The following is a 12485-nucleotide window of genomic DNA, read 5'->3' as shown; positions in this document are numbered from 1 at the left end:
CCCAAATGGGAAGGGACCCCAATAATATTGATGAGGACCCAGAAGGCTCTTTGCCTCCTGAGGATCTCTCTCTCTTTCTCTCTCTCTCTTCTTTTTCAGAATAAATAATGGACCCTACAGTGCTAATTATGTTTTTTCTTGGAGTCGAGATACCCATCATCAGTGTGGGGTTTGACGACCGCGGGAAAGCTAGAGCAATCGTCCAGAGAAGCTTGCAAACCCAAGTGGTAGCAATTGTGCGTATAACACCACCCTCCCCCGCCCCTTCAACATTGCTATTTCGTCCTTAACTTTTGCCCAGATGGAAAAAGGGCAGCCACTTCTATGGCTGGAAGGAGACTGGGTGCCCTATGCCCGCCCTTACTAATCTTTGCTGGCCAGACTCAAAGGTCAAGCCTCAGGCACCCGGGGAATCTCCACTCCAGTGCCCTTGCCGTGATTTTTGGGATACTGTACATGCTCGTTGTTATGAGGAAGTCACGTCATGCGTGTCTGGTACTAAAACTTATTGGTATGCTCCACTCATTAAAAGGCCTCCAGGAGTTAATCCCTCCTGCGATAAATTTGGCGATGATTCACCCTCCACCCAGTTGATGTATCCGATGGGGGCGGGGCACAAGATCAAGCTCAAAAACATTTAATTAAAAAGGTAGTAGATAAAATTATTGAGAACCAGACCCCACAGGTCTATCATCCTCTTGCTACACCTGAAGAGGCAAGTTGTTCCTGCAAGCTGCCTTTAATTTGCTTAACATTACAATCCAAACCTAGCAGGGTACTGCTGGCTCTGCATGAAGCCTGGGCAGTTACAGGCCGATGCTATTCTTATTAATTCCTCTCAGTGTAATACGCAATGCCCCCTTTTGCCACCAAGGTCTGGAGCTTCCTTGTACACCTTTTCTCCCCAGAGCTCATGTTTCAAATCCAACCCATTCCCCGACAGTTCTAGTAATATAGATGTCGGGCATATTCACCATTCGTTTTGTCAAAACAATATTAGCATTAATGGTACCTTCCTCGGTCCTCCTAACGGATGGTCTTTATTTGTGGAGGGGACGCACTCAGTTTCCTACCCAGAAACTGGACTGGGCTCTGTGCCCCTGCTATTGTGCTCCCCGATATTGATGTGGTCCCAAATAATCAAAGCCTCCCTTTCCCCACATTTGAGCATATTGGGGGGAGAGCTAAAAGAGCAATTCAATGATGCCTATGATTACAGGCCTCGGAGTGGCCGCTGGGGCCGCTACGGGCGCGGCGGGGCTGGGGACCTCCTTACATTATTGTAAAGCTTTATCTCAACAGATGATGAACGATTTGCAGGCTGCTCCTAGTACTCTTCTACATCTCCAGGAACAACTGGACTCCCTGGCTGCGGTAGTTCTGCAAAATCGTGGAGGACTCCACCTCTTAACCACTAAGGGAGGGGTATGTCTTTTCTTACAGGAGGAATGCTGTTTTTATGTGAATCGATCAGGAACAGTCCGAGAAGATCTTGAAAGACGCAGAAGAGCTACAAGCCAACTTCCTCTGGACCGGACTGCACGGATGGCTACCCTATGTCCTTCCTTTTCCGGGTCCTATACTCCTGTATGGCCTTATTGATAACACAGAGCCCCAAAAGTCAAAGCAGGATAGAATCCATTCAGTTGATGAACGTACAGGTGTATTACCAGAGGCTTGCTGCCGATGCCAATGGGCCCTATGACCAAGAGGGATCCCTCGACTCCCCTTAGACGTCTCCCCGAGTGCCAATGACAGGAAAGATCTCTGGAGCGGGGACAACCTAAGACAGACCCGGGGGTGATCTGTACCGTGGGACAGAAGGCTGCAGAGCACTCAATGATGGGTAAGGTCCCCTGAAGGGGACGACCTAAGACAGGGGCTTTGCATGCTTGGCCTCCCTGTTTTAACAAACAAAAAGGGGGAGTTGTTGGGGCCTGGTCTCCATCTCTGAGGCCATCAAAGGACTTTGGCCAGGCATTCCTCGCGTACCTCTCTTGAGGTATTTGTGCACATGACTTAACTGAACCCCAGTAGGGCAGGTCCTCTGCACCAGTCCTGCCCAGTGTCTGAAAGTCTGCCCTGACCCTTAGTGATAGCACCTTGGCCTTTTCTCTATTGGCTGCTCTCCCCTTTCCCATCTCCTCTTTCCCCCACAGTATATAACGAAGTGCTGGACACAATAAAGAGAGATCTGCTGCGCTTTCATGGCTGACACAGCTCCTGGCTCAGTGTTGTTTTCTCCCCGGTACTTGGGGGAGGGCTGGGTCCTGGATACTTGCCATCTCGCTCGGCTCTGGGGACTTCGCTGGCCCTGGGTGTCCCTCTCATACCCGGGTTGCTCAAGAGCAGTAACCACAGTGAGCCCGATTCATTTGTATTAACTGTGATTGCCATAATTCTACTCCGCACAAGGAAAGCCATGAGAAGAAGCCATGGTTAATAACACACCTATTCTCAAGGCAAGGAACTTTTGGTCTTTTGTTCCCCTGGGAATGACCACGTGCCATTTTGGTGACCCAGGCTAACAGATATTAACTGTCTCTATTCTCTGCTCTGCTCCACCCCCCTCCCACCCCCAGAGGACAGGTGCAACCTTACCCATCTGATCCGGGCCTGGAGGAAACATTTTCCGAGGAGTTGGAGGATGTGGAGGCCACGGAGGTGACGGACAGCCTCCGCAGAGTGGAGGACGTGATGTAGGGCAGCAGGAGGGAGCCTGTGCGGCTTTGCTTCCTCTCCCTCAGGTTGGACGGCTGAAAAACACAGGGCCGCTCGGGGTGAGGGGGCCTGGAGTACAGCCTGGAGGGGTTGATGCAGCTGCCCAGTTGGTTTGTTAGAAATACATAAAAAGTCAGGAGCTGGTGGCTCACGCCTGTAATCCTAGCTACTCAGGAGGCTGAGATCTGAGGATCTCGATTCAAAGCCAGGCTGGGCATGAAAATCTGTGAGACTCTTATCTCCAATTAGCCACCAGAGAACTAGAAGTACTACTGTGGCTCAAAGTGGTAGAGGGCTAGCCTTGAGCTGCAGAACTCAGGGAGAGCACCCAAGAGTTCAAGCCCAGTCACTGACAATAAATAAATAAATAAATAAATAAATGATGGGGATGGATGGGAATGTGTCTTAGTGGTAGAGTGCTTGCTTGCTTAGCATGTGTGAAGCCCCGGGTCTGATTCCTCAATACTACATGAATAGAAAAATCTGGAAGTGACGCTGTGATGCAAATGGTAGAACACTGGCCTGGAGCAAAAGAAACTCAGGAACAGTGCTCTGAGTTCAAGCCCCTGTGCTGGAACTCAGAAAAAATAAAATAAAAAAAAAAAACAAAGCTCAAGCTCAGTGGGGGTGGCCCACACTTGTAATCCTAGCTACTCAGGAGTCTGAGATCTGAGGATTGCAGTTTAAAGCCAGCCTCGGCAGGAATGGCCACGAGACTCTGACTTGTAAAGCCACCAAGTGAAGTGGCAAATGCCACTTTTGTGTTGGGTAAGCTTGCTGGCTCAGCTGGTGTTTGACTACTTGAACTACAACTCTAGCCTGGCTTTCCGTTGATTGGAGAAGTGGAGATGGAGTCTTATGAACTTTTCTACTAGAGATGGAGTTTATAGCTCAAGTGGCAGAGCAGTAGCCTTGATCATAAAAGCCCAAGGGCAGTGCCCAGGCCCTGAGTTTAAGCCCCAGTTGGGCATAAATAAGATAAAATAACTCATACACACATACATACATACGTACATACAAAAAAAAGCAAAGACAGAGGATAGTCACATTCTCATTTCTCTCCATCTCTCTGTCTCTTGCTTCTCTCCTGCCTCTGTTTCATTCTCTTGACTCTGCTTTGGCTGAAAGCTGCTATGCTGCTACGACTCTGCTTTGGCTGAAAGCTGATCAGCATCATGAAAGGTAAACAGGGGCCTGGGAAGAGCCCAGGACTTGGATGAGCCTACCAGCGTGATGACGCCATAGAGCTTCTCCACTTTCTCCTTGAGTTCCCGGAAGCAGGAGGACAGGCGCTCGTGCAGCGGCTTGAGCTGCTCTGTTAGCTTCTCTCCATGGATGCGGATCCCTTCCGTGAGCAGAGGCATCTGTGAGGACGGACAGGCAGAACAGGAATGAAGGGGGAGATGGGGCAGGGTTAGGGGCAGGATAGGGTAGCTGGCAGGGGTGACGAGAGGATGCCAACACCACTTCTCAGCTGAGAGGTCAGGGATTGAAGGGAGGCCACATGAGAACACAGAAAGGACTGGAGAGAACTAATCCCACTGAACCCTGGCTGTCTCTGTGGATAGGAAATGGATGGGCCTTCGATTTGATGGCTGCATTTTCTACTATTATCAAAAAAAATAAAAATAGGGGACAAGCACAGCCAACACCGCCCAGGCAGCTTCAGAGGCCTGGAAACAAGTTTATGGACTTGCATCTCAGCTCCAGGGAGGCTCAGGTTAACACTGGGTAGCTGGATTAGCAGCCATCCCTCAGTCTCTGTCAAATAGGAACGTGTGTAGGGTGTGGTGCTCAAGGCTTAAAAAAAGTGAAAGGAAAATATACTACACCTGGCTGTGTAGACTCAGCCCTGCCTGGAAAGTATGGTGGGGCCAGGCACCATGGCTACCCACAGAGGCAAGGCCCGGGGTGCACACCTGCAATGCTCTGCACACCTGCAATGCTCTGCACACCTGTAACGCTATAAGTCTCTTGAGCAGCTCCACCTTCTCCTGGTCTTCAGGGTGCTCCTGCAGGTACTTTTCTGTGAAAAAGGCCTAGGAGCAGAGGAGGCAGAGCATTAATTAGGAACACAGCCCTCTTCCCCACTCCCTGCTCTTGACCCTCACAGCAAGAAGTCTGGAAAGGTGAAACAGGTCTTCCGTTCTGCCACAACAGCCACATCTCACTGCAAATGCACTTTCCCTGGGCTCTGCTCTGCAGTGGATGACTGAAAATACTGCGATCCACTGGGCTTCTGAAATCAAGAGCATTCCGTGCTAGAGTTCACTGCCAGTAAGCAAGTGGGCACGTGTGTGCTAATAAAATAAAGATCATCCGCAAAGCAACATGTCGCCTGGTGAGATACAAACTTTCCAGAGAAAGAAGACCAAATGACAATAGATATGTCACGTGAGCAGGTGGTGGAGCTCAGTGGTTGAGCACTTGCTGGGGAAGGCCCTGGGCGCCATCCCAGCATAGCAACAAAAGATGTCGTGGACAGGATGCCGTGACTGGTGGTTTTCCTCTCTTCCACGTGACATGAATGGGCACACATTCGTCTCTTCCTGTATCGATACCTGCATCTTGTCACTCATCATCTGTCCAAAAGTTTATGTTGGAGACAAAATGGCATGCAGAAATGAAGGCGTTCTGTGAGAGTGAATGCTGGCTGTATTTACAATTTCCTGGCGATACCAGGCCTGCCAGTCCACACTCAGTCCTGCCACTAAGACCTATCACGGGGGGAATAAAAACTCCATGTTAATTCCCAACATCAGCTTTCCGCAGGGGACCATGTGACAGCTAGAGAAGAGAAGCAGGGATTACCGATCATTTCACTCCCACGGTGGAGCACGGACACAAAACACCCATGGAGAACTGTGCAGGAGAGCCCTCGGAGGCCCGGGCGTGGCGCGGCGGGGGGGCGGGGCTGCTCACCTTCTCGTAGTTGGAGAAGCCCCCCATGACGGCGGGGTCCACAATGCCGCTGAGCAGCATGGACAGGGGGTGCACGGAGAGCGACCGGTCCCACGCGTGCTGCTGCACACAGTTGCTGATCCGCTCGTTGGTCAGCTCCATGGTTTCGATGGCATTCTCCAGGGGGCTCATTTCCTCCTGAAGGACCGACAGAGCACCGGGAATCGGGACACGTGAGCCCCGCCCACAGCAAGGGCCACGGCAAATGCAAGCACTCCCCTCAAGCCACTGAAGGGGCATTCTGCTAGCATACCTTTTCACAAACAGTGTTGCAACGATTCCGAGAAAGCTATTTAAAATAACCTTGCAGGCGCATGCTTGTAATTCTAGTTCCCAGGAGGCTGAGATCTGAGGATCGAGGTTCAAAGCCAGCCCAGGCACAAAAGGACCTGAGACTCTTATCTCCAATTAACCTCTAGAAAATGGGAAGTGGAGCTTGGCTCAAGGGTAGGGTGGTAGCCTTGAGTTGAAGAGCTCAGGGACAGCGCCCAGGCCAAGTTCAAGCCTTCCCTAAAAAATCTAAGAAAGAGTGAGAGGGCCTGAATTTAAGTACTGGCAGAAAAATAAATGACTTAGCAGGTAAAATGATGGCTCCTGCAGGCTAAGTATCCACAGAAAATGTGAGAATGAAGACATCAGTGCTGCCTTCTTCCGAGATCTCTGTGGTATGCCGTAACAGGTGAAGAGAAGACACACTTTTGCACGGCCAGCACTGGCCGCTGACAAACGTTCTCTGCCTCCTTGGTAAGGAAAAGCGAGTGATCTCCGCAGCTTGTGTGCAGCCAAGGACAGGGAACCTTAGCATAGATTCTGCGCTGACCAGAGTCAGAGACGACAGGATGGATTGGAATCTTCAGGCTGAGTTGGGATGAAAATGAAACTGATCCCTGTGGAGTACAGACCCAGAGGTCGCTTCCTCCTATGCAAATGCCTCCAAATCCAGGCATCCAGGAACACCGCCTCCTTGGTTTGGCCCACTGTTAGCCCCATGGGGTATTCCAGAATTCATTCCTGAAGACTCCATCCAGAAGACTACCTAAGGCCTGGAGGCATGGCTCAGTGGTAAGAGTGCCTGCCTAGCAAGCAAAAGGACCTGAGTTCAAACCCCAATACCACCCAACAAAAAACAGAAACTATACCCATAGAAATGATGAGTTATCGATAGTGCTGGAAAATAACTATTTATCAATGGTGCTAAGGAATCTATCAAACTTTGGCTCATGTTAAAGAAATCTCCCCCACTCCCCTTGCGTACTGGGGTTGGAACCCAACCCATGGCCTGTGCCTGCTCTGGTGACCCTCTAACTACACACATAGCCCAGAAAGAATTTTTTTTTTTTGGTCAGTTGTGGGGCTTGAACTCAGCTGCTCCTGAGTTTCTTTGCTCAGGGCTAGCACTCTACCACTTTGAGTCACAGCTCTACTTCTGACTTTTAGGTGGTTAATTGGCGATAAGAGGCTCACAAACTTGCCTGCCCATGCTAATTTTGTACTGTGACCCTCAGATCTCAGCTTCCTGAGTAGCTAGGATTACAGGTGTAAGCCACCAACATCTGGCCAGGAAGAAATCTTTGTGAACACGTGTGTGTGTGTGTGTGTGTGTGTGTGTGTGTTGGCACTGGGGCTCTAACTCAGGCCCTTGTACTTTCACTTGTCTTTTTCCGCTCATAGGAGATACATCTCTGAGCTCTGTCTGCCTGGGCTGAATTTGCAGCGTGATCCTCAGGTCTCTACCTCTAGAATGGCTAGGATCACAAGCACGAGATGCTAGTGACTGGTTGTGAACAGCTTTGTATAACTCGTTTATGGAGTACTGTATTAGGCACTGCAGTTATAGAAATGATGGAGATATGCCGCCATCCCTCAGTATCTGTGGGAGGTGACCACAGGACCCTGAGCACACCAAAATTTGTGAGTGCTCACAATATAGCATACAATTTGCACGCAATCTATATCTACATCTATCTATCTATCCACCCCCCCCCCCACCTCCTGCAATTACTTTCATCATTATAGGATCCAGTACAATTTAACTACTATGGAAGCTGTGGTTAGACTGTATTGCTCAGGGAACAGTAACCAAGTCTGCTCATGCTCTCTATCTGCAGCCATCTTAGCCCTCACTAGCCAGTCAGACTGACTAAGTCTGTGCTTGCTTGCGCCTTCAGGGCGGTGCCACAGACACAATGGTTCTCTGCTACTCGGGCTGTGGGGTGTCTACGGCTTCACTGGGAGCTGAAGACATTCAAACAGGAAAGGTCCAAAAACGTGCCCAGGGTGTGACAGGGCATGAACCAAGGGCATCTAATCCAGCTTGCATGTTCCAGAGATGGCTTTGCCAAGAAGGCCACTTGATGGAAGCTAGTTAGGAAAGCAAGAAAGCAGAGAATGAGACTCCGATCAGTCACAGGGGGCTGAAATAGCATGGAGGTCTTCGTGTGGTTCCCGTACACCTCTTCTTAGGAGGGGAGCCAGAGCAGGGAGGGAGGTGGAGATGGTGATGGGAGGGGGTGCACAGGCCCAGCCCTGTGCTGTGGGAACCAGGCGGGAGGGGGCACAACGGGGTGTGAGCATGACAGGGCATGCACAATAGTCACGTTTACGTGATGGGATTTACACGGAGAGGCAGCAAGGAATGTGGGCTGAGAAGGTGAAGGCATGGGGCAAGGGGAGGCTTTCTTGGTAGCATCAGATAGGGGTGAATGAGGGAGAGAAAACGGGCAGTCAGGATGAGCTGGCTTTGTAACAAACTCAGCAAATGATAATAAGCAAGATAGGCAGTGACCAACGAGGAGGAACCAGGACGACTGGGAAGGGAAGAGCTGAGAATCCCAGAAGAGAACAAGCAGGCTGTGGGAGAGAAGACGTGAGGGTCACAGCACCCCTAGACGCGTTCCAGCAACGTGGCTGGGTGCTGTCAGATTGTGAGGGAGCTGTGGCCCTGGGGCCATCAAAGACTCATTCACTGTGAGTGACCTTCACGGTCGATGTTGAAACATCACTGGTGCAGAGCTGCCTTGGCATACAAGCGTGCCTTTTATTTGTCCTTTGAAAAACACAGTTGGCTTAAGAAATCTGGACAAGCTCTGTGTACAAAGGCTGCTATTATATCTGCAGACAGAAAGTGTTTTATCATATATATTTTTTGCTGTTGTTGTTCCTTCTTTTCTGAGTAACAATTCAGATGACTCACCGTTGAGATCTGCTTGACTTCGAACCACTTGAGAATCCCCGGAAAGCTGTAGGCCGTCGTGTACGTGGTCCTCTCAATCCACATGGTCTGGGTGGGCCGGAGACAGGAATTGAGATGTGGGATTTGTTTAGGTCAGAGGGCAAACCACTCCCCCCCCACCCCGGCTGAGGAAAGCGAGGCTCCATCCCCACAGGGCCTGGTCCCACACAGGAAGTGAAGCATCACCCAGCCCGGCCCTCCCACTCCATAGGGCGTAGAAGTAATGTTGGTGAAGATCAGGTCAAAAGCAGGCCAGAAGCAGAGCCATTTCTGGATCCTTCGGTGTTCCAGGCAGGTCGCATAGCCTGCAGGTGACCCAGCTTGTTCCGGGGGAGGGTCCTCATCTCTGCTGTGGTGGAGGTCTGGGGGAGATCACCACTGCATCTCGTGTGAGAAGAGAGACGGGGTGCACTCACAGCGAACTCATTGTCAGGATCCTTTTCCCCTTTCCGGAAGGGGCGGGAGTAGCTGAACTGCTGCACCTCGTTGGCACGGTAGTAGCTGCGAGGAGAGGAGCGAGCACAGCATATATCCTCTCACCTGACCCCACTACACCACCACCCTCTGCGTGGAGATCCGTCTCCCAGCCACCAGTACCCATACCCACAGGGGGCCCTCAGCTTGCTGATCTCATTCGCACGGCTTTGTCCCATCAACCCATCTCCACAGCCTTCCAGCTGCTCAAGAGGCGGCACCTGGGATTCCCAGCCCTAGTTATTCCTCCAAGTGGAAAGAAGAGCTGAGAGATCTGGTGGCTCCCGTCTGTAATCCTACCAGGGAGACTTACATCTGAGGATCTCAGTTCAAAGCCAACCCAGGCAGACACATTTGTGAACCTCTTATCTCTAATCAGCCAGCAAGCCAGAAGTGAAGGTGTGGCTTAAGAGGTAAAGCTCTGGTCTTGAGCAAAACTAAGCCTCAGTATGCACACACACACACACACACACACACACACACACACACACACACACACGGACACGCACACACGCGCACACGCACACACACACACACATGCACACGGCTCTTCTTATTTCCATCTACTCAGAAGTCAAGTCATATCCCTTTGAACTTCCAGGCTTTCCTATTAGTCTCAAAATAGAGTAAGCAGTAGTACTTTATAAAGTGAGAGCCACTTACTTCAGGATCTGCTCTGGAACAGGTTTGTCCTTGAGGCTGGGCGGCAGGCTCAGGATGGGCTTCACGGTAAAACACTGCATGTCTGAGGGCTCGTTAAGGAAGGAAGACACTAGCCTTGCAGTGCTTCTTCTATGTCACTGCCAGGCATCCCCTTGGGTGCCCAGACTACACCACACTCCCTGGCATTCCCTGATGCTTTCCCAAATGCCTGATGAAGGAGGGATTATTGCAGGACACCTGTAGTCAGACCCAATCCTGGCCACAGGAAACCAGTGCAATGCAATAGCAAGAAATAAAATGTATTTTATGAAATATATAAATGAAATACATATCATGCAATAATTATATATACATATATAAAATGGTATCTGATTAAACATGTATTGATTTTTTTTTCTTGGCATTATTCACTAAATGGTAGGTTCTATGCAATGTGTGTGTGTGTGTGTGTGTGTGTGTGTGTGTGTGTGTGTGTGTGTGTGTGTGTGTGAACTGAGGACCGGGGTGCTACCCCTAAGCTTTTTTGCTTCAGGCTAGCACTGGACTACTTGGGCCACAGCTCTACTTATAATGCTTTGGTGGTTAATTGGAAATAAGAGTCTCATGAACTGTGTTTATATATGCATGTATTTTTCAATAAACTGCAACTTTCACAATGTTAAAAAAAAAAAGAATCTCATGAACTTTTCTGTCTAGGCTGCCTTTGAACTGCCATCCTTAGAGCTCAGACTCCTGAGTGGCTGGGATTACAGATGAGAGCCACAGAGCCCAGCTAATCAATACTATTTTTTTTTTTTTTTTTGCCAGTCCTGGGCTTGAGCTCAGGGCCTGAGCACTGTCCTTGGATTTTCTCAAGGCTAGAGCTCTACCACTTGAGCCTCAGTACCACTTCTGGCTTTTTTCTGTGTATGTGGTACCAAGGAATCGAATCCGGGTCTTCATGCATGCTAGGCAAGCACTTTAACCACTAGGCCAAATTCCCGGCCCTAATCAATATTATTTTATGTAAGGAACTTGAGCATCTGTGGATTTTGGAATCTGTGGCATGGTGGGATGGGTGGGGGAAGAGACCCTGTAGCCATTCCCCTGAAGACATCAGGGTTTCAAAGTCTATCCTAGAGTGGCAAAGGAAGAAGAGGAGGCCTCTGCTCTCAAGTTTCTTATCGGGTTATAAAACACAGCCCTTTACTTTCAACATCCACTTAGGATGGGTCTCTCAGGACTTCTGGGAGGGATCTAGGATTTCACACTGAACAGGACCCAGGGAGCCCGCCCAGGAGGGAAGCCAGCCAGCTTCTGGGGACAAGGATACACTGCTTTGGGGAGGACTTGATGTCTTCTCCGGGGGGCGTGGTGCTGGTCATCTTCTCAGCATTGGGGAACTGGGTGAGCAGCCTCAGGCTGAAGTCTTCTCGCCTCTCATATTCCTTTCCCCGGTAGATGAAGATTTTATTCTGCAGGTCCAAGGAGCAAGGGAAGCCATTCAGTAAAGCAAGTAGGTGCATGCATGAGGCGGTGTTTACCCCTTCTCCTGGCTGGTGGATGCCATCTTATGCAAGGTATTTCCATCACCTTCCACGAGACTGGTACAGATCAGATTCCTCAGGGGATAATTTCGAATGGAACAACATAATGGCCTAACCCCTCTTAGGATGTGACTTTCTCTGATCACTCGGCCTTTTACAGGAGCAAGGAATTTTGGTTTTCAATCCACACGGCCAAAGTCACACCACAGTCATGTTAGAGAAGGAAGGAAGAACTCTTGACCACCACATCCCTGTTCTCCAGCCACCTGGAGAGTCTCGTAACAAAGAAACTCCCAGAATCCTAGAGTTGTTCAGGGTTATAGGGTGAGAGGCCAGAATTCAGGAAGCAGCCATCTGCCCTGACCTCCCACGTGGAGGATGGGAGACCAACTGCTAACACCCCAGCCATCTGGAACAGCCTTGGGGCCCTGACGCCCCACGCCTGCCCGACCTGGCCCCGTGGGCTTCTCACCCGCAGGAAGGCAGGGAAGCCAAGCCCGTAGTAGCCTACGGCGAAGTACTCCGGCTGCGGCCTCATGGCCTTGATGATGTTTTCATAAAATGAAGCTCGTTTTTTCTGCCAAAGAAGAGGAGACATTCCACTGGGAGGTTACCAGGACACGGCTGGGGGCATGGGGAGAGGCAGGAGAGGGTAGAGAGAAAACCACCAGCTTGTTGGCTTTGTTGTTGAGCGAGTAACACAGAAACCAAGAGAAAAGGTATTTGGAAAGCCCATGACCAAAGATTTGGGGTGAGATGCTGTAGATGTGAGTGCATTGTGCCAGAAGGAAGTTTCTTTTCCTTTTTCTTGTATGTGCCAGTCCTGGGGCACTGGACCTCTCAAGGCCTGGGAATTCTCTTTTAGCTTCTGTTCACTCAAGGCTAGCATTTGCCAGAGCTCTACTTCC

General features: G+C 50.2%; 1 protein-coding gene across 1 annotated transcript in view; it reads right to left on the bottom strand.

Moving 5' to 3' along the window:
* The window catches only part of Dock5 (dedicator of cytokinesis 5), a 134117-nt gene that overhangs the window by 8236 nt on the left and 113396 nt on the right, over positions 1-12485 (bottom strand). The window contains exons 40-48 of the mRNA XM_090353619.1: positions 12050-12154; positions 11364-11505; positions 10052-10133; positions 9331-9415; positions 8876-8962; positions 5644-5820; positions 4677-4760; positions 3948-4085; positions 2602-2756 (exon numbers count right to left, since the gene is read on the bottom strand). Of these exons, the coding sequence (XP_090209745.1) occupies positions 2602-2756; positions 3948-4085; positions 4677-4760; positions 5644-5820; positions 8876-8962; positions 9331-9415; positions 10052-10133; positions 11364-11505; positions 12050-12154 (1055 nt within the window). The remainder of the gene's footprint in view (positions 1-2601; positions 2757-3947; positions 4086-4676; positions 4761-5643; positions 5821-8875; positions 8963-9330; positions 9416-10051; positions 10134-11363; positions 11506-12049; positions 12155-12485) is intronic.

The sequence above is a fragment of the Megascapheus bottae genome, chromosome 20, assembly GCF_031878675.1.
Source record: "Megascapheus bottae isolate mThoBot1 chromosome 20, mThoBot2.hap1, whole genome shotgun sequence".
Lineage (NCBI taxonomy): Eukaryota > Metazoa > Chordata > Mammalia > Rodentia > Geomyidae > Megascapheus > Megascapheus bottae.
Note: the sequence above shows the minus strand (reverse complement) of the source record. Positions and strands in the feature narration are given on the sequence as shown.